At 36.5% G+C, this 24942-nt stretch overlaps 1 protein-coding gene across 1 annotated transcript in view; it reads left to right on the top strand.

Annotated features, from left to right (window-relative positions):
• Positions 1-24942, top strand: part of LOC150104487 (transmembrane protein 120 homolog) — a 281398-nt gene that overhangs the window by 113391 nt on the left and 143065 nt on the right. The window contains exon 6 of the mRNA XM_090395665.1: positions 19257-19346. Coding sequence (XP_090251791.1) covers positions 19257-19346 — 90 coding nt within the window. The remainder of the gene's footprint in view (positions 1-19256; positions 19347-24942) is intronic.

The following is a 24942-nucleotide window of genomic DNA, read 5'->3' as shown; positions in this document are numbered from 1 at the left end:
CTTTGCATCAGCAAAAAAGGATTAAGGATCAGTCAGCAGATTAAAGAAGTGAGTAAGCTGTATGCCTGAAATCTTTTGAGGAGTGCTCTTTATGGGTGCTGGTAAGTAGCTGATTGGGCAAGGGAATTTTACACAACTGTATAGAGGTTGGGTTAGTTAAGATCCATTGCTGATTCTGAAAAAGGACATGAGTTGCTAGACCAACTTACCGTAATTGTAGATGTGAGCATATTTTGTGCATTGTTCAAGACAAATGTTGGGCAGAACTTTGAGGTTGGTAGATCTACCTCAACAATAAGACCATTTGCAAGTACACTTGAAACAGACTGGAGTTGGACTTTTGGTGAGCAGATAAGGGTGCCCAATCTTGCAAACTTGTAGCGGATTTATTTAGAAGTATAACATCGTCTGTATAAAGCAAAGAGCTGACATTAACATCTCCAATTCCACTTTCCTTCATAATGTGATCCATATCGATAATGAATAACAGAGGGGATAATGTATCATCCTTGTCTCACACCAGATTTAACATCAAACCATCTTCCTGTACTTCCTTCAATTCTAACTGCTGACTTACAACTCAAATAAAGACTAAGTATTGCTTGATATAATGCCCCATTGACACAATATAACTGTAGCGTATTGAATAGCTTCTCTCTTGGCACCTTGTCATATGTTTTTCCCAGATAGATAAAACTTAAATACAGATCTTTGTTATATTCCCATACTCTCTCGACTATTTGTCGTAAAGTGAAGATCTGATCCTGACAGCCTCTATTTGGCCTGAATCCAGCTTGTTCTTCACTAAGTTTTTCTTCCACAATTCTTCTCAACTGTTTCTCAAGTATGCTTGCATAGATCTTGCCAGGAACACTCAGTAGGGAAGTATCTCTGTAATTCTCACATTCAGTTTTATTTCCCTTTTTATATATGAGTACTATTAGAGCTGTACTCCAATCATCGGGAATTCGTCCCTCTGTCCAGGCTTTTTGAACTATGCAGTGAAGCGACTGTAAGACTTTTATACCACCATACTTTAGCATTTCTGGTCGAATATCATCTACTCCTGCTAACTTTCCACATTTCAAGCCTTTGATGGCTTTTTTCTACTTCAAGTATGGATATGTATTCCTGACTGCATGCATGGTCAGTGTTTTTTACCACTGTGCTATCATCACTGCTTGTTTCTTTTAGCAGTTTTTCAAAGTAATTACTCCATACTTCAAGGATATCTTTTTCTCCTGTTTTTATGTCACTTTATCATCTCTAACTCTTATGTTCTTGCCAAAATCCTCCCATGACTTTTTTGTTTAGCTAGTTTTACACAGTATTTCGCTTTCTTACATTCGTCTCTGTATTCTCTAAGAGCAAAAGCTGACTTATTTTCCAGGAACTTTTGATATGCTTTCTTCTTTTCCTTCACTGCCTCTTTATCTTCCTGTGTCCACCATGGAGTTCTGATTTTTCTATCCTTGCAGACAACCTCACCACATGCCTCTCTGGCTGAATCAATCAGGGTTTTTCTTTAAGGCTTGCCACCGAATCTCCAATGTTTGGTTCCTGTTCTCAAACTCTTTCATTTTTTCTTCAATAATCTTTGTGTATTTTAGTCTACAGTTCCCATCTGAGAGCTGCTCAACTTTTATTCGCTTTAAAACTTTCTTACATGTTATTCTTTTCAATATGAAATTCAATTTCATCCTGCTCAAGACTAAATAATGATCGCTTCCAATTTCAAATCCTCTGTACACTCTGGGTCATGCTACAGGGAGAAAACATCACTCTCAACAATAACATAGTCAATGAGATTTTTCTTATTCCTTGCCTCTTCTCTCCATGTGAATTTGTGCACATTTTTATGTTGGAACATGGTGTTAGTAATAACCATGTCCACTCCATGTCCTGAGCAGAAATCCAACAGGTATTTGCCATTATTATTAGCTTTGCTCTTTTCTCCAAATTTTCCCAAAATATTTTTGTATGTCTGACAATCATTTCCTACTCTGCTATTTAGATCCCCAACAAGGACCAACTTTTCCTTTTTCATTGTTTCAGTTGCTTTTTCTAAAGCATCAAAAAAATTCCTCCACTTCTACCTTAGTAGAACCTTCTGTGGGACCATAGGCACAAATAAGTCTCATTGTCCAATTCCCTATTCTGATATTTGCCCACATCACTCTACTTGAGACTGCCTGCCATTCAAGAAGATTAGCCTTGTATTTTGTGTTGAATACTATGGCTACTCCTTGATTGTCATTTCCTGAATATAACATTTTGTTTTTTTTGCTCGGAAAGATCTCACCAGTTTTGTCTTTTTTTGTTTCATTCACCCCTATTATGTCGATCTGGTACTTATCTAATTCTTCAGCTAGCTGCATTTCTTTGCCATTCAGGCTTCTTATGTTGATAGTACCAATGTTTAACTCTGGTGATGTTGAGTTGGGGTGTGCTTTCAGATTTGTTCCAGTAGCTGACTTTTCGCTGTTCGCCCTGGTTCCCTGGCGAAAACAATGGGGGCCTTGTTTAACCAGGCGATGCCCCAGCCGTAATGAAATTTTGTCATGTTGTACCATAATTTTCTATATTGGTTTAAGCCAATAAGAATACAATTTGGTCGGCTAAATCCCAAATTGCCAGTTAATCCTCGTTCGTTCAGTATCCAGGTAGATACCCAACAGGTTGCACCACGAAAAGGTGAGGATTGGACATTAAGTCAGAAGGTTGGTCGTTTCTCCACATTCCTTTAAAGGCTATGTGGAGGTCTTCTCTCAGTTATACAGCTTTGACCCTTCAGCACCCTATTTCATAAAGTTCATAGTTATTATTTATTTTTATTTTTTGAGGTACCCTGGATATAGTGAATCATAATTTTTGTTAATTGTTAGAATTGCAGCTATTAGATATTAGATTGCTTGTGATGAATACAGTTAAATTTAGATGTGAGGGAAGCTTGGTTGGAACAGAAATTGAATAATACTATGAGAAGGGAGGGGGAGAATGAGAAAGTTTGTGTGTATTGAGCTGTGTGAGTGGATATCATGGTCAGTTTTGACAATGCTTTTCTTTATAGTCATCAGTCTCTTCTTGTCTGATTCCTTTTTAATTCGAAATGTGATACCCCCCCCCTACCCCCCATCAACAATCATTTTTATGTATGGTATGGTCACTCCAACAGAATTGGAGAGGAAAGGTTAGTAAAACAAGTGTTCTTTGCCAGGATGACATGAAAAGATAAAGACTTAGGTCTAGGTGGAATGATATAGTAAAAAGTGCCTTAGAAGATAGAAATATAAGGTTGATACTATTGGAGTCTTGACAGATAACATAGTAATTCGAAGGAAAATTGTTGATACGAACTTAGTAATGTAACTTTTTTCACATAGTCCTATCATAATATCTTGTATGTACACTGAAGATACATCAGGAAATGGTTACAATTCTAACATAATTAACAAAATACTTATTTGTCCTTCTCAAAATTCTTGGGAAGGGGGGAATTACAGTTGAGCTATTGCTCAACAGGGTCCTCAGAAAATATAGTCAGAACTTTACAGAAATATTTTCTGCACTGTTTTCAAATGTTATAACAAGATGGTATCTGTTCCTTAAAGACCATCTTCTCCATTCTCAGTTCCAGTTTTCTACAGGGTTCTTTATTCTTGCAAATTCTTACCATGGACAAATTAGAAGATTTGCCAAAGTTCAACTTGAACAAAAGAAATGCATGTGCCTCCATGATTGCCTGTCAGGTGTAGCTGATCATGCTCTAGACAACCTGCACAGATTCAAATGGCAAAAAAAGACTACTATTTTTTATCTCAGTAAACAAGCAGATGATTTTATTTTCTCTAAGAATTGGCAGCAAGAACTATTGCAACCTCAACAAATATGGTTATATAAAACTCCCTAAGAAATGGGAAACTTTAATTCTTGGATCTACTTCCCAAAAATATAAGGTACCTATTAGTATCCTCTGTGGGCATCTAATCACATACTTATTCTTGTGTTGCCCTGTGTGCAACTTGCAAACTTTGTACCCTCAAAGCTATCTCTATGACCATAAATTAACTTGCACTGCATTTAAGCCTAAATACATGATTGTGCTTGTTTATTCATAATGGCTATTTACCTTATTTGACAGCATCTGGATTGATCAAGTTATTGCCTGAAATGGGAAACCGAAGAGACTTTTTTGGTGAAAGAATGGATATGAAGGATCAATTCAGAATAGAAATTATAGTTATGGTGGAATCTGGAGAGACTATATAATCATATTGTGATACAATATGATTCAACTTGAACAAAAGAAATGCATGTGTCTCCATGATTGTCAATATTATTTTACAATATTATTATAATATTACATTTTACAATATTATCAATATTGTCAACTTTATTTACTGTATGAGAGTAAATAAAGTTGAACATCAACATTAGGAGACTAGAAAAATGCACATTGCAATGTATCTTACTTCCTTATAGGCTTTTATTTGTGGGCACTGAGAAAGAAAAGATAAAGCATGTGCATGGAAAATATTCTCTTTATTTAGCTTTAAAGATAAAATAAATATAAATGATGTCAAAATAGCTGAAATATAATTTCTCTTTGTGGAGAAAATATAAGCCTACTACAGTTGGTCTTCTTTACTAAAAGAGTACTTAGAAGAATTCAGACCTTTACTGTTATGCTTGAGATTAGCTAGCATGCATGTATTGGTTTTTATCCTGAACAGGTAAATATTCTACATGCTGATGAATTAAGTACATGCTTGATTTGGCATGCACTATTTGGGTTCTCATTGTGGGTATAGTATGAGAATTCACACCCTAGTGAATGAATGACAGCAAAAGAAAATCTTTTGGTCAGGCAAGGATTCTAACACATATAGCTTGGAATTAGAATATTTGAAATGGTTGTTCATTCAAATGGGAAGCTTGAAGTGAAAGAGAAATCACCATGCATTGACTGTACCATGCTCCACTGATAACACTTAAAAAACAAGAATTTCATCACCTAGCCACTTCATGGAGGCATGAAGTGGCTTGAAATAGTTCTGTATTTGGTCTCTGGAGCAGAGTTTCTAGATTATGTAAAAAATATATATATAAATTATAAAAGTAAACAAATAAAGAAAAAAAAAATCTTAGCCCATCCACAGTACATTAGTACTGTGGGTGGGCTAAGGTTTATTGTAGGTTTACAACCTTTCTTAGGTGGGAGTGACATAAAAAGAAGGAAAAAAAAAGTACTCACACCCATATGACTGTAATATTGGGCATGGCTTTGTTGATTGTTGCAGTGTGAGTGTGTTCTGTTGTGCAAGGTTTGCCTCCGATATTCTGTCGTTTTACAGTTTTTCCCCTCCTCATCTACACAGAAACCAAATTGCCAGTATTATTTAAATCAGTCCAATTGAACATGTGTGAGATATGCTAGAACAGGATGTCAGAACTTCTGATCCTCCTCCTCCCCCCTCCACAGAATGAGCGACAACTGATGGAGCTGCTGCAGTGGACATGAGCCAAGTTTTATGCATGGAAGATATTCGATACTTTATGGAATCTGTTCCTAGGTGTCTGCGAGCTGTGACTGAACCTTCAACTTCAGATTCTATTCAAGCAAACTACTTGATCCAGGTCCCTGAACCTTTAACAGTACCTTGTATTCTCAGACCTCATATAGACCTGTTGTACTCAGTGGTATTCATAACTGAATTTTGCTTTATGATCCCAGGTAGTTTGCATGTTTGCATGATCGTATTTTTTATGGCACTTGTGATGTAGTAGAAAGCAAATACTGAAACACATTGACCCAAAGTTGTTAAAACTATTAAATCAGAATCTTATTTAATATTTCGATCTGGATCTAACAGATTATCTACAGTGACATGATTCAAAAGGTAGAACAACTGATTTTAAATGATATGAGCCACATGCTAGTGTAATATAGTGCAATAATTAGCAAGATGTGATTATTATTATATTTTTAAACTGCTTATAACTAATAAGACTCTACCGAAGTTTAGGTAAAAAAGACGGTCCTCACAGTTCAGATTTAGATGATGCAATAGCACTTTAGCCATTCTCCTTGAATAGACACTCAAATTTGAAGTGGCAGCAGTGAAGTTGCACTAGTTTAGACCAGAAAATGTTGTGGTTAGTGTTGCTTCTATGCCGTGCTAAATCAGTTAAGTTGGTTCTGTAGTCTTTTCTTAACAGAATGTCCTGTTTGTCCATAGTAAGAGATGGTAACATGCGGAAAGGCTTATATGCTTACAATGCATGTTATTTATTTTCAATGGTATCAATGACAACACAGAACATTAAGAAAATAATATTTATTAACTCATTTGCTGATATTTCTCTGGTATTATATCCATCATCTTCAGAACACAAAAACAGTTTTTCACAGTATGAAAAACAACAACAATTTGGTATAACGGTGGGACTAGTTTAAAAAAAATTGTAACGAACAACACAAGGAACTAAAGTCTTAATTAAGTGCCGTCTATGTTGGAAAAAGAGAGAAAACAAATATTAATTAGATCTTAAAATGACTGTTTCCCAGATTTAGATTTTTGGTAAATTTATACAGCCATACTTGTTGAGGTTTGGAGTATGTTTTAAAATTGCTGTTAATTCCAAAAACTCCCTCTCTCTCTCACTCATGATTTCTGTGTAGCATTTTTGTTTTCTTCCATTTGATCCTGTGTGAAGGGGTATCCAAGGCATGATCTGCTAGACCCGACTTGCCATAACTATAGTGCCAGATGCATTTTTTATTCACCAAGGTCAACAGTTTTTCCTGTCTGTCCATAGTAAGCCTGCTCACAAGAACAGGGCACTTCATAAACTCCTGGATGTAATAAAGAAGAGAGTTTGTCCTTAGGTCAACAGATGAGAGTTGCCTATTTGACATAAGGTTTAAATCCGATGCATAACTGATACTTATTGAGAACTCTAGATATCTTTTCAGATGTGTCTTGAATGTATGGAATGGTAACAGTTTTGCTGTAATCTTGTGTGGTGGTAAGCAATGGAGGGGATTTCTGGGGAGCATCTAGTATTTTTTCTATCCTATGGAGATTATAGCCATTGGCTAAGAAGGTGTGACATGAGTGAGTTCAGAAGTAAGAGCGTTGTCATTGGAACAAATAGCTCTAGCTCTGTGAGTTAATGTTTTTAGGATACCATACTGTTTAGCTGGATGATGGTGTGACTGTTTGTGCAAATATCTTCCTGTATGTGTGTGTGTGTGTGTGTGTGGGTTATCTAAAACAAATAAAGATAATGAACCATCTGGAAGTCATGATTCCTGTATCCAGGAAAGACAGACAGTCATTAGCTCCTGTTCCATTGTGAAATGGATTTTAGAGTATTGACTATTTAAATGCACTCAGAATGTATTCAATATGTCTTGACCATGTGGCCAAATAGCAAACACGTCATCAACATAGCATAGCTAAACCATTGGTTTAAGAGTGGCTGTATTCATAGCCAACATTTCCAAGTGTTATGGGTAGAAATTGGTTAAAGGGGGAGCCCATTGCTGTCCCATTTAGTTGTTATATATCTTCCCTTTCCATGTAAAATAATCTGCATGTGCTATAAATTTAAATAGTTCAAATATATCTGAGGGGAAATGTGAGTTTAGTAAATCAAGGATTTCAATTAACTGTACGTTTGTAAATAGTGAAGTGATATCAAAACTAATCATCACATCTGAACTTTTTAAGATATGATTTTCTAAAATACTTCTTAAGTGAACAGAATTTTTAACAAAGGAGGGCGAATTATTTGTGAGGTTGGCTAGTAATTTACGATAATTTTTACCATTGCTATATTAAAAGAAACCATCAAATCATCTAGTGTCCATCAAATTTTCTTCATCGCCAGCCTCTCACTAATATGTAGTCATCTTCCATTGGCTAAATTTGATCTCTCTCTCTCTCTTCCTCCTCCTTCACCACATAGCTGAGTTACAGGAGATTATTTCAGTGTTAGATTCTACCTACTAAATGTTGTTTTACACATCTCTAGATAGTCTCTCAGTTGTACTTCCAATAGACACATATGCCATCTGGACCACATGTTTTACAACTTTTTGTCTAACCAAAGACTAGCTTGTATACCATGATTTAAAAAAAAAAAAAAAAAGGTCAACATTTCTGAACATCCTCTCACTTGGACTGAAACAGTTGTTCTTTTCATAGGACATAATTTTGCCATAGTTCCTAAGAAAATACCTTATCTAGATTCCTTTCACAGCATTGACCATAACTTACTTACCTTCTCTGATGAGAGCACCAACAAGCTTCACATGGAAGCTTCTTCTAATACTCAAGGCCAAACTTCTCCCTTCTAAGTTAGAAAGCTTTGAAGTCCCTGGGATGCAACAACCATCTAACTGTTATGAAAGTGGACCAAGGAAGATGCCTTCTTATGGATAACCTCTGATTACAGAAAAATTTCCCTTCTTTTACATGATAGAACCACCAATCAAGAAATTGATCACAATCCCGTTAATAGATGGATCAGTAAACTGAAGTCTCTACTTGATGAAGTTAGCTAGGATGAAGATACTGTCAAAAAACTTAAACTCATATTAGTAGAATTATCTCCCCCCTTCGGGGGGGGGGGCACCTTTAGGACTCTAGGAACACCAGTAGTTTTCTCTCTTCTGCCTCATTTGCTTTTTGTAGTGTCTGCATGCATGTGTCATAGTTGTATGTTCTCATGAAGATGGCAGTGTGACATTGTCGAAATATAGGAGGTATTTATTAAAGTTTCTTTTAATTAATATCCCAGTATACGTTGTAAATAACACGCGGACCCTGCACAGGAAGCGGGAATAGCGCGTAGAAGAAGAAGTATACGTTGTAAATTCCTTAAATAATTTAATACTCATGCTAAGCAACCACCTATTCCAAGTGTATATGCATAAGAACAAAAGTAAACAAAGAACTGGATAATGAATTGCCACAAGGGTCATTTTGGCTCCTCTCCTTTTTAACTTATACATTGTAGATCTGCATAATACAGCCTCCAAGAAGTTGATGTTGATGACATTGCTCTACCTACCAGACACACCAACTTTACTACAATGGAAGATATACTAACAAATGACCTTGCAGTCTTAGATGAATACTTCTATAATTGGAGATTATGTCCAAATCCTAGCAAGACAGAAGTTTCATGCTTCCACATGAACAATAACCATGCTAACAAAGAACTGATAGTCTGCTTCAACCACAAACTGCTATGCTACAACAGATTCCCAAAATATCTGAGTGTCACTTTGGATAGAATTCTATCTTTTAAACCACATCTCATTAATACAGAATCCAAGCTAAAAACACAAACTGCAAAAACTATGCGGAACAACTTGGGGTACCTCAGCAGCAACGCTTCGCTGCACTGCTCTTGGTCTCGTTTAATCTGCAGCTGAATAGTGCTCACCTGTATGGCTGAACAGCGTCCATATGTACCTGGTTGATGCTTAGCTTAACACCACTATTCGCCTTATTTCTGGAACTGTGAAATCAACCCCAGCCTACTGGCTCCCAGTGCTAAGCAACATCACACCTCCGCAGATCCAACTTTTTTCTACATGAATACAGCAAAATCATGGAAATCCAGGATCTCCCAATCCATGAAGACATCCCATCCCTAGAAATAAATAGGCTAAAGTCAAGGCATCCTCCAATCTTAACAGTGAAAGATCTTGCAAAGACAAGTTTTAACATGAAGGAGAAGTGGAAAAAGTCCTGATGTAACACTTCAACAGGCTGACTTCCTTGAAATAGTGCACCCAACACAGATGCCTTCGGGTTTTTACCTAGCTAGGAAAACTTGGTTAGCCCTTAACAGAATCTGCATCGATCATGGCAGATGTGTGCAGACCACCTTTACAAATGGGGCATGATTGCCTCACCCATGTGTGACTGTGGAAGACCCTGCCACACAATGTCACATCACAATAGAATGTGCCCAACGTGCATACAGTGGAAACCTGTCAGACTTCATCCACGCCACACTAAGTACAGTTGACTGGATAATCAACCTAGACATACAGTTGCAGTCTATTCTTGAGTCTCTCTTTTATGATTTTTATGATTTTAATCTCTCAAGTATTATGTATTATTATATTACATACATATATTAAGTATTATGTTTATATATATTAAGGATTATTTTAATGTAAATTTTCATGTGTGAGCATACACTAAATCAATAAAAATAAAGAGGGCTGTGAAATTCTTATCAATCACCCTAATCTTAACAATAATGATGGTCTAAAAATCCCAGAAATATATCATCACCATCATCAAATTCCTGCCATGTACCCTCAAGGGGTGTACAGGATATGACAGTACTACATGAAAATTTTACATCATTACTAACTTCCTATCTATAATTTTCCTCCAAATCAGTCTGTTACTTGTCAAGACTCCAACATTATCAGATCTTATATTTCTATCATCTAAGGCACTTTGTACCGTATCAATCCACCTATATCTTGGTCTTCCTCTGGGTCGTTTTGCTGCCAACCTGGCAGAGAACACTTGTTTTGCTAATCTCTCCTCTCCCATTCTATTTAAGTGACCATACCACCTGAGATTAGCTCTGCTAACGCATTCCTGGATGCTGACAATGTCAAGTTCTTTCCTAATATCCTCATTTTTAATATGATATTGCCATTGATGCCATCTGTTCATGCCTCTAATCTTTCTCAGGACTCTCATATCTGTGGTCTCTAGTCTTTGGTCACGTGTTTTACTTCTGACCCAGCTCTCAGATCCATAAGTTAAAACTGGTTTGAACACTTGTATACAGCTAATTTAGTGTTCTGACTAATTTCTCTCTTATTGCATATGAATTTATTCAATTGACTTCCCACCATACCAGCTTTGCTGATTCTGTTGTCTATTTCTATGTTTAATTTACCATCTTCAGTAAAAATCGTGCCTAAGTAGCTGAAATGTTTTACTTGTTCCACAGGTTCTCCATTCACAACACAGTTGACATTTTCAATGATTCTGCCTATTTTCATTGTCTTTGTCTTTTTATTGCTGACCTTCATACCATATCTATTACAACAGCTATTCAATTTAGTCAGAGAATCTTGCAGACTTGTAGCGGATTTATTTAGAAGTATAACATCATCTGCATAAAGCAAAGAGCTGACATTAACATTTCCAATTTTGATATCAGGTTTAATACCACTTTCCTTCATAATGTGATCCATATAGATGATGAATAACAGAGGGGATAACGTACATCCTTGTCTCACACCAGATTTAACATTAAACCGTCTTCCTGTACTTCCTTCAATTCTAACTGCTGACTTACAACTCAAATAAAGACTAAGTATTGCTTGATATAATGCCCCATTGACACCATATGACTGCAGCGTATTGAATAGCTTCTCTCTTGGCACCTTATCATATGCCTTTTCCAAATCGACAAAACTTAAATACAGATCTTTGTTATATTCCCATGCTTTCTCTACTATTTGTTGTAAAGCGAAAATCTGATCCTCAGCCTCTGTTTGGCCTGAATCCAGCTTGTTCTTCACCAAGCTTTTCTTCCACAATTCTTCCTAACCGTTTCTCAAGTATACTTGCATAGATCTTGCCAGGAACACTCAGTAGGGAAATACCTCTGTAATTCTCACATTCAGTTTTATTTCCCTTTTTATATATGGGTACTATGAGAGCTCTGCTCCAATCATTGGGAATTCGTCCCTCTGTCCAGGCTTTCTGAACTATGCAGTGCAGCCACTGTAAGAATCTTATACCACCATACTTCAGCATTTCTGGTCGAATATCATCTACTCCTGCTGCCTTTCCACATTTCAAGCCTTTGATGGCTTTTTCTACTTCAAGTATGGATATGTATTCCTGACTGCATGCCTGGTCAGTGTTTTTTATCACTGTGCTGTCATCACTGCTTGTTTCATTTAGCAGTTTTTCAAAGTCATTACTCCATACTTCAAGGATATCTTTTTCTCCTGTTTTCATGTCACCTTTATCATCTCTAATTCCTTTTACAGCACTCTTTTCTCCATTCCTAAGCTTCTTCAACAACCTCCAGAATATTCTGCCACCTTCTTGATATTTATTTTCTATATTCTTGTCAAAGTCCTCCCATGACTTTTGTTTAGCTAGTTTTACACACTGTTTAGCTTTCTTACATTTGTTTCTGTATTCTGTAAGAGTAAAAGCTGACTTATTTGCCAGGAACTTTTGATATGCTTTCTTCTTTTCCTTCACTGCCTCTTTAACTTCCTGTGTCCACCAGGGAGTTCTGATTTTTTTTATCCTTGCACACAACCTCACCACATGCCTCTCTGGCAGAATCAATCAATGTTTTCTTCAGAGTTTGCCACTGAATCTCCAAGGTTTGATTCCTGTTCTCAAACTCTTTCATTTTCTTTTCAATAATCTTTGTGTATTTTAGTCTACAGATCACATCTGAGAGCTGCTCAACTTTTATTCACTTTAATACTTTCTTACATGTTATTCTTTTCAATATGAAATTCAATTTTATCCTGCCCAGAAATATAGAAGGCACATATTCTACCTACATAATCTTTTCATCTAAGGGCTAATTATAAATTGGACTATAAGTAACCCAGGATTTTAACTCTAATATAACAACTCTCATGTTAAATTAGGACACCACTTTTGTTGTAATAAAACTATCTATATGAATTTGTTCTCTGATAATGTTATAAATAGAATATAGTGTTGATGTAGGTTTTTTTTTTTCACCCAGAGGTCAAATAGAATATCAGTTGATCAAATCATTGTCTCTTTAACATACTGTTTGAAATGTAATATAGCTTGTCTCCCTGTGTGTGTGTGCTCTCCAAATGATGATTTTAATATGAAAGTCAAAACATCGCGAAATTAAAGTAATTAGTTCTAACACGGTTGTAGTCTCCATAATTTGCCTGAAATGCATGCTGATCACTATGTGACTGTAATAGAAAGGTTATCTGTGAGAGTCAGCATGGATTTGTTAAGAGATGCTCTTGTTTTAGTAATATGACTGCCTTTTATAATAAAGTGACAAGAGCAGTTGATGAAGGAAAGGCATGTTCTACTTTTTGGGTTTTACAAAGGCATTTGACAGTGTACCATATAAGCTGATATTTAAGATGTCAGGTTAGTGAACTGGATTTGGGATGCTATCTAAGATGTCCATCACATAAAGGCTGCTCCAAGACAGGTAGCAAACTACAGACCAATTAATATATCAGGAGTGGTTGTTAAAGTATTGGAAAAGTTGGTGAAAGCTAAAACACAACAGTGGGTGGATAGGGATGTAGTATTCTAGAGCAGGCAGCACAGATTTGTAAAGGGTTAGGTCCTGTCCTTGTAATTTATTCACATTTTATAATAAAGTGACAGCAGAATTGGATAAAGAAAATTTCTTTACTTGCAATGTGTTTAACATTGTCTTGTGTGTCTTAGATTGGAATGAATTTACGAGCACACCTGCCACTTTAAAGTATTTCCTAATTTCAGTTTTTGTATTGTTTACTTTTTTTTTTCTATGTTGTATTTAAATGTTAATAAAATCCTAATTGATTTTACTTTGTTACATTTTTGTTATTACTTTATTGCGTGTAGTAAGAGCACATTGTTTTATAAACTTTGTTTCTGTTTAGTATGTATGGTGTGTATGTGTGTACTTGGTTGCAGCATAAAATGTATTTCTTATTGTAGGTTGCAATGAAAACAGTTTGAAAAACTCATTAAGATTGGTCATCATAGGGTGGCATATTTATTATTATACAGGAACTTCCATGGAATCCAAAGACTCATCGTGGGAGACCCAATCTCTCATACCTCTTCTTGAACCCATTAACAGACAAAGCACTCATAATTGACTCTGGCAACCCATTCCACTCATTCACAACTCTCCAAGCAAAAAATGTAGTCTTCACCCTATCTAACCACACCTTATTCAACTTCCAGGGAAGATCCCTTGTTCTGGTCTAACTAGCCAAGTGCTGAAACATTTCCCCTGCATCTATCCTATAAAATCCTTTAAGCAACTTAAACGTTTCTATCATATCCCCTCTTTTTCTCTTATCAACCAACTTCTGCAATCCACACACCCTCAGTCTATCCTCACAGAGAACATTCCACAGGCCACTGACCAGCTTGTTCATTCGTCTCTGAATCCTCTCCACTGCTTCCTCATTCCCCCCCAAGAAACCCAGGGGACCAGACCCGAGCACAGTAATCCAGATGTGAGCATATCAAGGCCTTATAAAGAGGAATAACTTCCTTATCTCTACTTGTTAATGTGTTCTTCAGTAGCCAAGTAATCTTATGGGCTACCTTAGCAATATGTCCTCTAAACTTTAACTCTCCTATCACCCCTAAATCTCTATCTTCATCCATTTCCTGGAGTACAGTACTAACAATGTGATACACAGCTTATAATCTGTTTATCCCAAAATGCATAACTTTACTCAAATTAAGTGGCTATTGAATCCCACATTATTTCTTAGCCGAATAAGAAACTCAAAGATAGGAAATCTAAGAGTTTCATGCCGTATATAGAAAACTATAAAAATTTGGCGAGTCCAAGCATAAGCCAATACCTGGTGCAATGCTAGGGCAACTCGTAGTAAGGTGGAGTAAGCTCTGATCACTGTCCTTAGTATTTTCCCATAATGTAAAACACAACTCCTAGGAGATGTATTCTGTTATACTTTATGAGAGAAGGTCACTACCCAGATCGGTTTCGATCTTTTTTTTTTGAGGTCTTATCAGTGAGTAGGTAGACCATGTAAATACTGAGGTTGCAGTAGTGCAGAGCTTATATTTCTTTACTGTACGAGTTGTCAAATGGTGCACTAATACAATTACTGAGATAAGAGCCAACAGGCTTCACTTCGGCGAAGTAAGAAATAATGTGGAATTCAATATCCATTTAATTTGAATAATTTTACTTCGCCGAAGTGAAGCCTGTTGGCTCTTATCTCGGTAATTGTATTAGTGCACCGTTTGACAACTTGTACAGTAAAGAAATATAAGCTCTGCACTACTGCAACCTCAGTATTTACATGGTCTACCTACTCACTGATGGGTAATGACCTTCTCTCATAATGTATAACAGCATTCATCTCCTAGGCGTTGTTTTACATTATGAGAAAATAGTAAGACAGTGATCTGAACTTACTCCACCTTTACTACGAGTTGCCCTAGCATTGCACCAGGTGTTGTCTTATGCTTGGACTTGCCGAATTTTTATAGTTTTCTATATACGGCATGAAACTCTTAGATTTCCTATCTTTGAGTTTCTTATTCGGCTAAGAAATAATGTGGAATTCAATATCCACTTAATTTGCATAACTTTACATTTCTCAACATTAAACTGACATCCATTAACTGACAGCCTATTTAAATTGTCCTACGTGCTCTTCACATCACCTTGATTAACTATTATTCTACCTAATTTTGCATCATCAGCAAACAACTGAATATTTCCTTTCAGGTTATTTCCTATATCATGTATGTATAAATTAAACAGCAGTAGTTCCAGCACTGAACCTGAACCTTGCGGCACACCACTTGTCACCTGTTTTTGCCTCGATTCTGCCTCTCCATTTACTACTTAATGATATCTGTCCAGCAACCACCCTCTTATCTACTTAATGAGTGTCATATCCATCCATATTTGTTCTAATTGGCATAACAGAGTTCCATGTGGTATTCTGTCAAATGCTTTGGAAAAATCTAACAAAATTATCATGTATCCATTTCCTTTATCCAACTCAACTGTTACTCTATTATAAAAAGTTAGTAAATTACCAAGGCATGACTGACCCTTCACAAAGTCATGTTGATCCTCACACAGTATCATATTTTTATCTACCCATTCTTGAATTCTCTTTTTTTTTTACCAATTTTTCTAGTTCTTTTACCACCACACCTAAGATACTGGTCTAAGATTGGTCTATAATTTGCTGCTGTAGTCTTAGAACCTCCCTTATGCAAAGGCATAATGACATGAATATCATGACAGGACTAATCATAGGATGGCATAGTAGTACTGTGATAGCCAATCCTAGGGTACTATATTGATCTTTGTGAATTGTGGCATACTTAAAGACGAACTGTGACTGATGGTATTAAAAGATGAAAAAAATAGTGACCAGACTTTCATTCACTTTTCTTATGTAGTCTGCCATTCAGTTTACTACATAAGTATACTGAAAGAAAAGGACAGCATACTGAAAATGATTGCACATTTATCTGTGAACTTTGCTGCCAGACATGTAGAGCATTGCTATAGAACAGAGGCCGGCAACGCAGTGCACCCTCAGAGAAATTATTGTAAACTGCTTTGGAGCTCGCAGCGGTAATTTTGCAGCATAGATCGCAGTATATCTGAGAGATACATTCATTACTAGTATGTGCTAAAATGCAAGAAAACATAAGAAAAAAACACTGCAAATATGATACACGATGGTACAAATTAAGTGAATATTGAATCCAACATTATTTCATAGCCGAATATAGAAACTACAAGAGTTTCATGCTGAATATATAGAAACTAAAAGTTTCGGCAGATGCAAGCATAAGTAGTGCCTTATGGGCAACTCGTAGTAAAGGTGGAGCAAGATCCAGACCTCTTTCCTTAGTATTTTCCATAAATGTAAAGCACATCTTGGAGAGGTCAGCAACCGTTTTAATATGAAGAGTGCAATATAAAATTTGAAAATTACGGAGGGCTCATGACAAGCATTTTTTATCTCATTTCAGGCTTAGAAATTCTATGATTAGTTGTTTTTAAGAAAAATGAGATTTCAAATTTTAACATTATTTTATTTACTTCGCTTTTACAACATATTTGTCACATATGAATGAATATAAAATACCATAAAAAATGAATACAAAAAGAATATTCATGTAAACAACTAGCATGTATCTGTCATATCAGATGCGAGTGCTTTGCTTTATCAATCATAATGGCAGATGTATTTGTTTATTATGCAATAATAGTGTGGGTATTTCTAAAAAAAAGTAATATAGAAAGACATTTCAAAACCATTCATGCCAATTGTAATTTTAAGTTTAATTATTTAATTCAGGAGGAGTCGGCAATGCAGCGCTGCAAGCATCATGGCGCCCACAGTATTGAGCCCTTCATATGATAAAGGTTACCAACCACTGCTCTGGAATATTATATACTGAACTCCGTAGCCTTAGTTTTTGAAATCTATGTAGTTTATTGCCATGCTTTCCAGTTATCTACTGTCCCATGATTGGAACAGCAGATATTTAGAAAGCTATGGTAAGGAGAAGCAAGTTATGGACAGGATATGGTTACTTGCTAGTCTGTCATTCCACTTGTTAATTGTGGTGGAAGTGCTGTTATGGTGTGAGGATGCCTCACCCAAAAAGTAAATGTAAACATTATATTGATATACTGAATAATTTTGTGTTGATTCTTCATTCTATGGAAATGATCTACTTAAGCATTAAGGTCATAAGGGATCACACACAATAAGGACTGTGACATGATTTGAAGAAATTGGAGTGCTAAGGTTATATCAGTGAGTCTACAGTTATACAGAGGTCTGATCTGAGCCATATTTGAATACCTTTTGTGAAAAGATAGAATTGAACATTCAGTGCAAAATCAGCATGTTTACTTTTATTATTATTATTATGACACTTCCAAGGAGTCCAAAGACATTGCTGAAGAGCACTCCACACTTACCATCTCCCCTACTATTTAATTCTCCTGCTACACACTATTATGTAACATCAATGCCATCTACCACCCATTATCACCAATAATATTTTTTGTCTGTAAATTGCTCATGTTCTGATAGTCAATTTGCCTGTATGTGGGATGAAAAACTCAAGTTTCCAACAGAAAAATCCTCCATGTAATTTTGCTAGTAATTGACTACCACTCTAATAGAGGAATGGGCCAAGAAGTTTCTTTATCAACAATTAGTAGAAAAAAATCCAACAGTTGAGTGTCATCTATAATCATATTAAAGATACCAAGCAATTTTAAACCTGGTTTTACTCCATTTTTCCCACGTGAGCAAACAGACAAAATGTCAAGTTTGCGCCTGCAATTGATGCAAGACTAGCTGATCCCACAGGTAGTGCAAGACCAAGGCAACTTGTGGTAAAGGTGGAGCAAGCTCTGATCACTAATCTTAATATTTACCCTTAATGCCAAAACACATCTCCAAGAAGGGGATGTATGATGTTTTGTATTAAAGGCAAGGGGCCACTACCCAGACCGGTTTCGACCTTTATTGAGGTCTCATCAGTGGGAGCCAGGCTTGGAATACCAAGATTTAGTAATGCAGAGCTTATAAGTATTTTACCAAAACAAGTTACCATAAGGTGTTTTAACCTTATTAAATAAAAATCTCAGGAGGAGATCTAAATGTAGAAAGTATTTTTAACTTGGGTATAATTATGTTAAAGATACCAATCAGGCTAGATACCAATCTAGCCTGGCTCCCACTGATGAGACCTCAATAAAGGTCAAAACCGGTCTGGGTAGTGGCCCCTTGCCTTTAATACAAAACATCATACATCCCCTTCCTGGAGATGTGTTTTGGCATTGAGGGTAAATATTAAGATTAGTGATCAGAGCTTGCTCCACCTTTACCACGAGTTGCCTTGGTCTTGCACTACCTGTGGGATCAGCTAGTCTTGCATCAATTGCAGGTGCAAACTTGACATTTTGTCTGTTTGCTCACTTGGGAAAAATGGAGTAAAACCAGGTTTAAAATTGCTTGGTATCTTTAACATAATTATACCCAAGTTAAAAATACTTTCTACATCTGTAATCATAGCCTTGTAATGTAAGAGTGCTTTGAGAGTTTTTTGAAGCACTCAAATATCCTTGTAAATTTTGTAAAACAGTGAATGCCCGAATCATGAAAAAATTACATATTTTGTTATTTTTCCTTCTCTCAAGGAAGAGACAGAAGAATACTAAAAAAAAAAAAAAAAAAAAAAAAAAAAAAAAAAAAAAAAATGTGTATTACTCTGGTCATGTTTCATCGGGCTTCACAGTATTTGCAAATGTAGCACTACATTGTGCATACTGAACTCCTTAGCCTCAGTTGTTAATGAAAAGTGCTATGTATTAGTATGCTTAGCAGCTTTTTTAGACATTGCAAATTGCTTTTTTTTATTATTATCCTTAAAGATATAATGATTGTTCCTTTTTTTTTTTTTCCCTCCGAGCAGAGCTCTTGATGCATTACTACATTTCTTGCTTGTATGGTACTACTGCACATTAACCATAAGAGAAAGTATTCTAGTTGTCAATGGATCTAGGTAAGATTTCCTAGTAGTACATTTTTCTGTGTAGTATACTAATATTGCAGTATATTATTCATTGTATATATTCAATGGCTGTTATCACCATTTAAGTAATCCCTTATGCAGCATTCACCTAGTTAAGCATTCAAAACTGTTTTTGAACAAAAACTTTGAACTATAAATTAAAGATACCAAGAAATTATATACTTGGTTTAATCCTTTATTGAAGTATAAACAAACAAGTTTTCCTCTGAAGTATTTTCAGGACTGGGGCAACTCGTATATAGAAGTTGTGAAGACTTTACATCACTTGCCTTAGTATTCCATAATGCAAAGCACATATCTTTACGGGTTTGTATAATGCTATGCATTATGGGAAGGTCACTACCCAGACTGGTTTCAACCTTTATTGAGGTCTCATCAGTGGGAGCCAGACCCAGAAGTGATACTAAGGTTGAAGTAATGCCGAAGTCATAATTTCTTATACGAGTAGCCAAAAGGTGTTGCATCTTATTATTAAAATACTCTAGATTAGAGATAGTTGTTGGAAATTTTTCCATTTGGCTATATTATAAATTAAAGATGTTTGCTTACACTTGGATAAAGGATTAAACCAAGTATATTATTTCTTGGTATCTTTAATTAAATGAATCTTAAAATGCGTGAAGTATTTACTAAAATAAAGAGCCACTTTATGCACCGACTGAGAGTTCGCTTACAAAAAACACACCTCTTTGAGTTGCTTAGTATTGAATGAGAGTTTTTGCTCTCTTAAGGTTTCTGCCTGGTGTCTGAGGAGAAACCAACCAGTTCGAAACAGCTGTCAGGCCAGTGAAACCTTATCAAAATGGACCAAAAAAGGCAAATATATGGATGCTTGGGCAAGCGATCATGTCTTCTTTTCTTTTTCTCTTGTTAGCTTTAGTAATGATGAGATTTAAGAAGTAATAATAATTCGTTGTTATTATTACACCTAATAGATTGCAAAGATTTGATTTCTGCAAAATGAATGTTAGAGGGAAGGGGAGTTTGGTTTTAAGTGCCACAAAAGTGACTTTCAGATGGGATTTTTGGTGTCATCACCAGGGAGGCTGGATAAGTTACATTCAGTGTTGTGAAGGAAATCCAGACTTGGTATCTTTTGGGGAACCATAATGAACTGCACATTAACCATAATTCTATCCTTTGGATAGAATGAAGATTTCGGTCGAAGCTAGGGAGGGTGTTGGGTGTTGATATATTTTCAGATGTTCACCACCCACTGTTTATCAGGTAAGATATGAAATGCCTTCTGCTTAACAGAGAGGATATTAATTTTGCAATTCAGATGCTATTAGTGTTTGGTAATTGAAGGACAGAGTTTACCTAGTTTTCTGGTCTTTTTAGTTAATTCTTTCCCATGAACGATCAGTATATATTGTTTAAGCGATACTTGTGCTATAATGATAGCTGTCTGTATGTAGATTAATTACAAAGTATTTACAAAGATAAATGAAACAACTAAAAATAAAAGTGAAAAATATATTTATAGGTTATTTTCAATGGCCGACAACTTTATATGTACATATTTGAAAGGCTCATAAATAATTCATTGTCAACAATGGATTATTTAAAAAACAATATGAACCACATGATAAGAGAGTGAAAGAATGCAAAGATGTAGATGCGAAAGTTAGTGTGATAAGGAAATGAAAGAAAGTATGAATGAGGAAACATAAGTAAGGTACAGCAGAATGAGAGGTGAGGAAATTGCAGGAGTGACAGAGAGTGAAATTGTCAGAATGCAAGATTTAATGAAACAGTTATTTGAAATGAAAAATGAAGTGAGCAATATGTGGAATGATGTTAGACGTCTAGTGGAAACTAATGAAAGTGTGTGCAAGAGAACAGAATGAAAGATAAAAGAGGTGATGAGTGATTCCAGGATAGCAGTATATGGAGATTCCATAATTAGAGGGCTAGTTACTGAGAGAGTCCATTAGGTCTGCTATCCAGGTGGGAGAATGAATAGGATAATTAAGGCATTGGACATGAGGAAGAAATGAGCAAGAGAGTTAGTTGTGATTGTAGGGACAAATGATCTAAGTGGACATAAGAAAATGTGAGGACGAATATCAGGAAACTATTGAGAAGAGTGAAAAATAACAATAGTAGGAAAGGTTGTCAGTGTATTGCTGAGGTATGATGATGATGAGTTGTGACTGAGAACCAAATTCATGAATGGTATGCTAGCAGAGCTGTGTGAGGAGAAGGGAGTGAAATTTGTGGATATGTGGCATGTGTTTGAGGGAACAATAAAATTATACAGGTGTGATGGGTTGCATTTAAATGGCTTTGGAGTGAGTGTACTGGAGAAAATGTTGCTGGATGAAAGTATAGTGTGTGAAAGTACAGTGTGTGATGTGTGCAAGATATTACAAGAAAGAGATGAAGGGAAAAATCAGAAGAGTGGTGCTGAACAGACGGAAGTGCTTGGCAGTGGAAACAGTAATAGTAGTGTGAGAGATGAAGAGAGAACAGGAATGCAAAAGGAACAGAGGAGATGGTGGGTAGGGCTCAGGTGGACAGGGAGACATGGCATAGGGAGAGTGGATGTTGAAAGTGGCAGTGAATGTGTGTACGAAGATGGAGTATATTGCAATGTGGATGGGGAAATTGAGACTGAGCAGATATATGTGGTAAGTGGTGATAAAGGTGATTGGGCAGGTGTGGTGGTGAAACCACAACCAACACATGACTTGGATAGGACTGGCTATAGACCTAAAAATGAGCTGCTGTGTTTGTTTACAAATGCCAGAAGTATCAGAAATAAGGGGATGAAGTGGTTTCAGCGATTGAGTTTATTTGCTACAAAATTATTGGAATAAGTGAAACATGGTCGAATGAAGATGATATTATAATGGGAATAGAAATGGAAGGATACAGTATTTTTCACAAGAATAGAAAGGGCAAGAAGGGAAGGGGAAAAAATAGTGGCAATCGTTATAAGACAGTGTGGTGTAATGTGGAGGTTGAGAGGAAGGCATATTTAGTTGGATGTTGTTATAGGCCTGAGAATGTGGAAGGTGGTGGTGACAAAATGTACAACTTGGATTAGTGAACAAAGGAAGGGTAATTATTATGGGTGATTTTAATTATGGCATTATAGATTGGAATGAAGAGATGCATTTAGGAATAAGGAAAATGAATTTCTCGGGTTCTTGAGAGAGAACTTTCTCAGACAGCATGTAAAGGAGAGTACACGAGGATTGAGATTTCTAGATCTAATCATTTCATCAGAGGATGTGATTGTGAGAAGGGTTTCACACTTTCCTCCAGTTGGTGAAAGTGATTATGAAATAATCACTTGTGTTGTGGTTAGTCATATGCAGACTTGTGCGGAAAGGATATATGTGGAATTATAAGGCTGGTGATTATGACTAGCTTAGGAGACTGCTTGGAGCTATAACATGGAACAAGGAGTTGAGTGGTAAGGAAATAAATGCTGCGTGGGAACTGACAGCGAAATATATAACAGAATCAATGTGTGAATGTATTCCAAAGATCAAAAGCCTGAATAAGGTAAGTGTAAAATGGATGAATGTGGAGCTTAAGCATGAAATCTGAAAAAGTACAAGATGAATAATGGTAATAATTAGTTACTACATGGAGAGTATAAAGAACAAGCCAGGAGAGTGACTCAGTAAGGAAAACAAAAGTAGAGTATGAGTAGGAATTGGCATATCAGACAAAGAAAAACCCTACAGAGTTTTTTGTGACAAGTAGAAGGAGAATGATCATGGTAAGATGAAGTTAATGGATGAAAGTGGGAGAATGGTAACTGCTGCAGAAGACATTGTGGAGTATTCAGTGATCACTTTATAAGGGTATTTCATCCTGATCAGGTTGAATTCATGAGGAACTTAAGTATAGAAGACATAGGAGGGGATGGCTGAATTGTGAATGAGCAGGAGGTATTTGAGGAAATAAATAACCTTGATGACAATAAGGCAATAGGATTTGATGACATATCACTGCACATCCTAAGGGAATGTTCCAGGGAATTGGCATGCTTGTTTAATAAAAGTCTTACAACAGCACAGGTTCCAAGAGAGTGGAAGGAGGATAAAATTGTTTCACTTCATGAAGGTGGTGGTAAGACTGCAGCTTCAAATTATAGGCCGGTCTGTATATCTGGAGTTGTGGTGAAGGTACTGGAGAGATTGGTGAGAAGTAGGAGGCAGAAATGGGTTGATGACAGCAGTATTCTCTGTGGTTTGTTAAAGGGAGATCATGTTTTACTTATGTACTATAACAAGGTGACAAATACCTTGGACAGGGGAGATGCATATATAGTGATATACTTGGATTTTGCACAAGCTTTTATACTGCCTTACGACAAGCTGTTAAGTAAATTGAAACAGACGGGGGAATGGATAACAGACTTCCGAGTTGGATCAGTGACTAGCTGTCAGATAGGTATCGGAAAGTTGTATATGGGGGTACGGTATCTCAAAAGAGAAAGGTCGCTAGTAGTGTGCTGCAGGGATCAGTATTGAGACCAATGTTGTTCAGTTTGAATGCTAATGATATTGGAATGGGTTTAACTGGTGATATGCAGCTGTTTGCAGATGATGCGAAACTGGGGAGGATAGTGCAGAGTCAAGTGGATGTTATGGCTTACAAGAGGACTTGAACAGATTGCATGAATTGGCAGTTAAGTGGACCTGTCAGTTCAATGTTGTGAAGTGTAAGGTGTTGAGATTTGGTAAGCAACAATGGGATGCAAAGTATGTACTTGGTGGAGAAACTTTAACAGAAGTAGAGGAGATGAGAGATCTAGGAGTAATGGTGGACAAAGACCTGAAATTCAGGGACCACATTGCAGAAGTTGTGAAGATGTCACATCAGATAATGGCAATGGTGCAGAGGACCCTGGCATGCAGAAATAGAGGTTATGATACCATTATATAAGGCCTTGATCAGACTTCACATGGATTATTGCACAAATATTTGGTTGCCTGGTTTTCATGGTGATGAGGATGTGTTAGAAAGGGTCCAGAGAAGATTCACAAAGGTGGTCAGTGATCTTTGGAATGTGGAGTATGAGGACAGATTGTGAGATTGTAAGTTGCAGAGCCCCGTGAATAGGATGATGAGGGGGGGGGGAGGATATGATTGAGACATATAAGCTAGTCATGGGTTGTTATCTGGTTGACATGGAGGAGATTTTTCATAGAATGAGAGAGGGGGATAGGACAAGAGGTCATCGCTGGAAACTGGCGTGAGCAGAGGAGTGAGGAGTAGGTTCTTTGCATGGAGAGTGGTTGGTAAGTGGAATGCATTGCCTGAGTGTGTTGTTAATGTAGACACATTGAATCAGTTTAAGGCATGGTTGGATGAGCATTGTGTGCAATAGTGTGTACCTCCCATGATGACTCCCTGACCCCTTGGAGGTCAAATGTTAATAATAATCATAATAATAATATAAGGAGCAATGTAGGTGAGATGTAATAGTTGATATATAAATGAAAAAAAAATATATTGATGATAATGAGAATTTCCCAGAATTTTGACAAGGAGAGGCATTCTGATTTAATGACCCTCTCCTTTTGTCAAAAATCTAGGAAAC

The sequence above is a fragment of the Typopeltis vanoorti genome, chromosome 7, assembly GCF_054136105.1.
Source record: "Typopeltis vanoorti isolate ZY-2024b chromosome 7, IOZ_Tvanoo_1.0, whole genome shotgun sequence".
In the NCBI taxonomy this organism is placed as follows: Eukaryota; Metazoa; Arthropoda; class Arachnida; order Uropygi; family Thelyphonidae; genus Typopeltis; species Typopeltis vanoorti.
The sequence above is the reverse complement of the archived record's forward strand: the minus strand, read 5'-3'. Positions and strand labels throughout refer to the sequence as shown.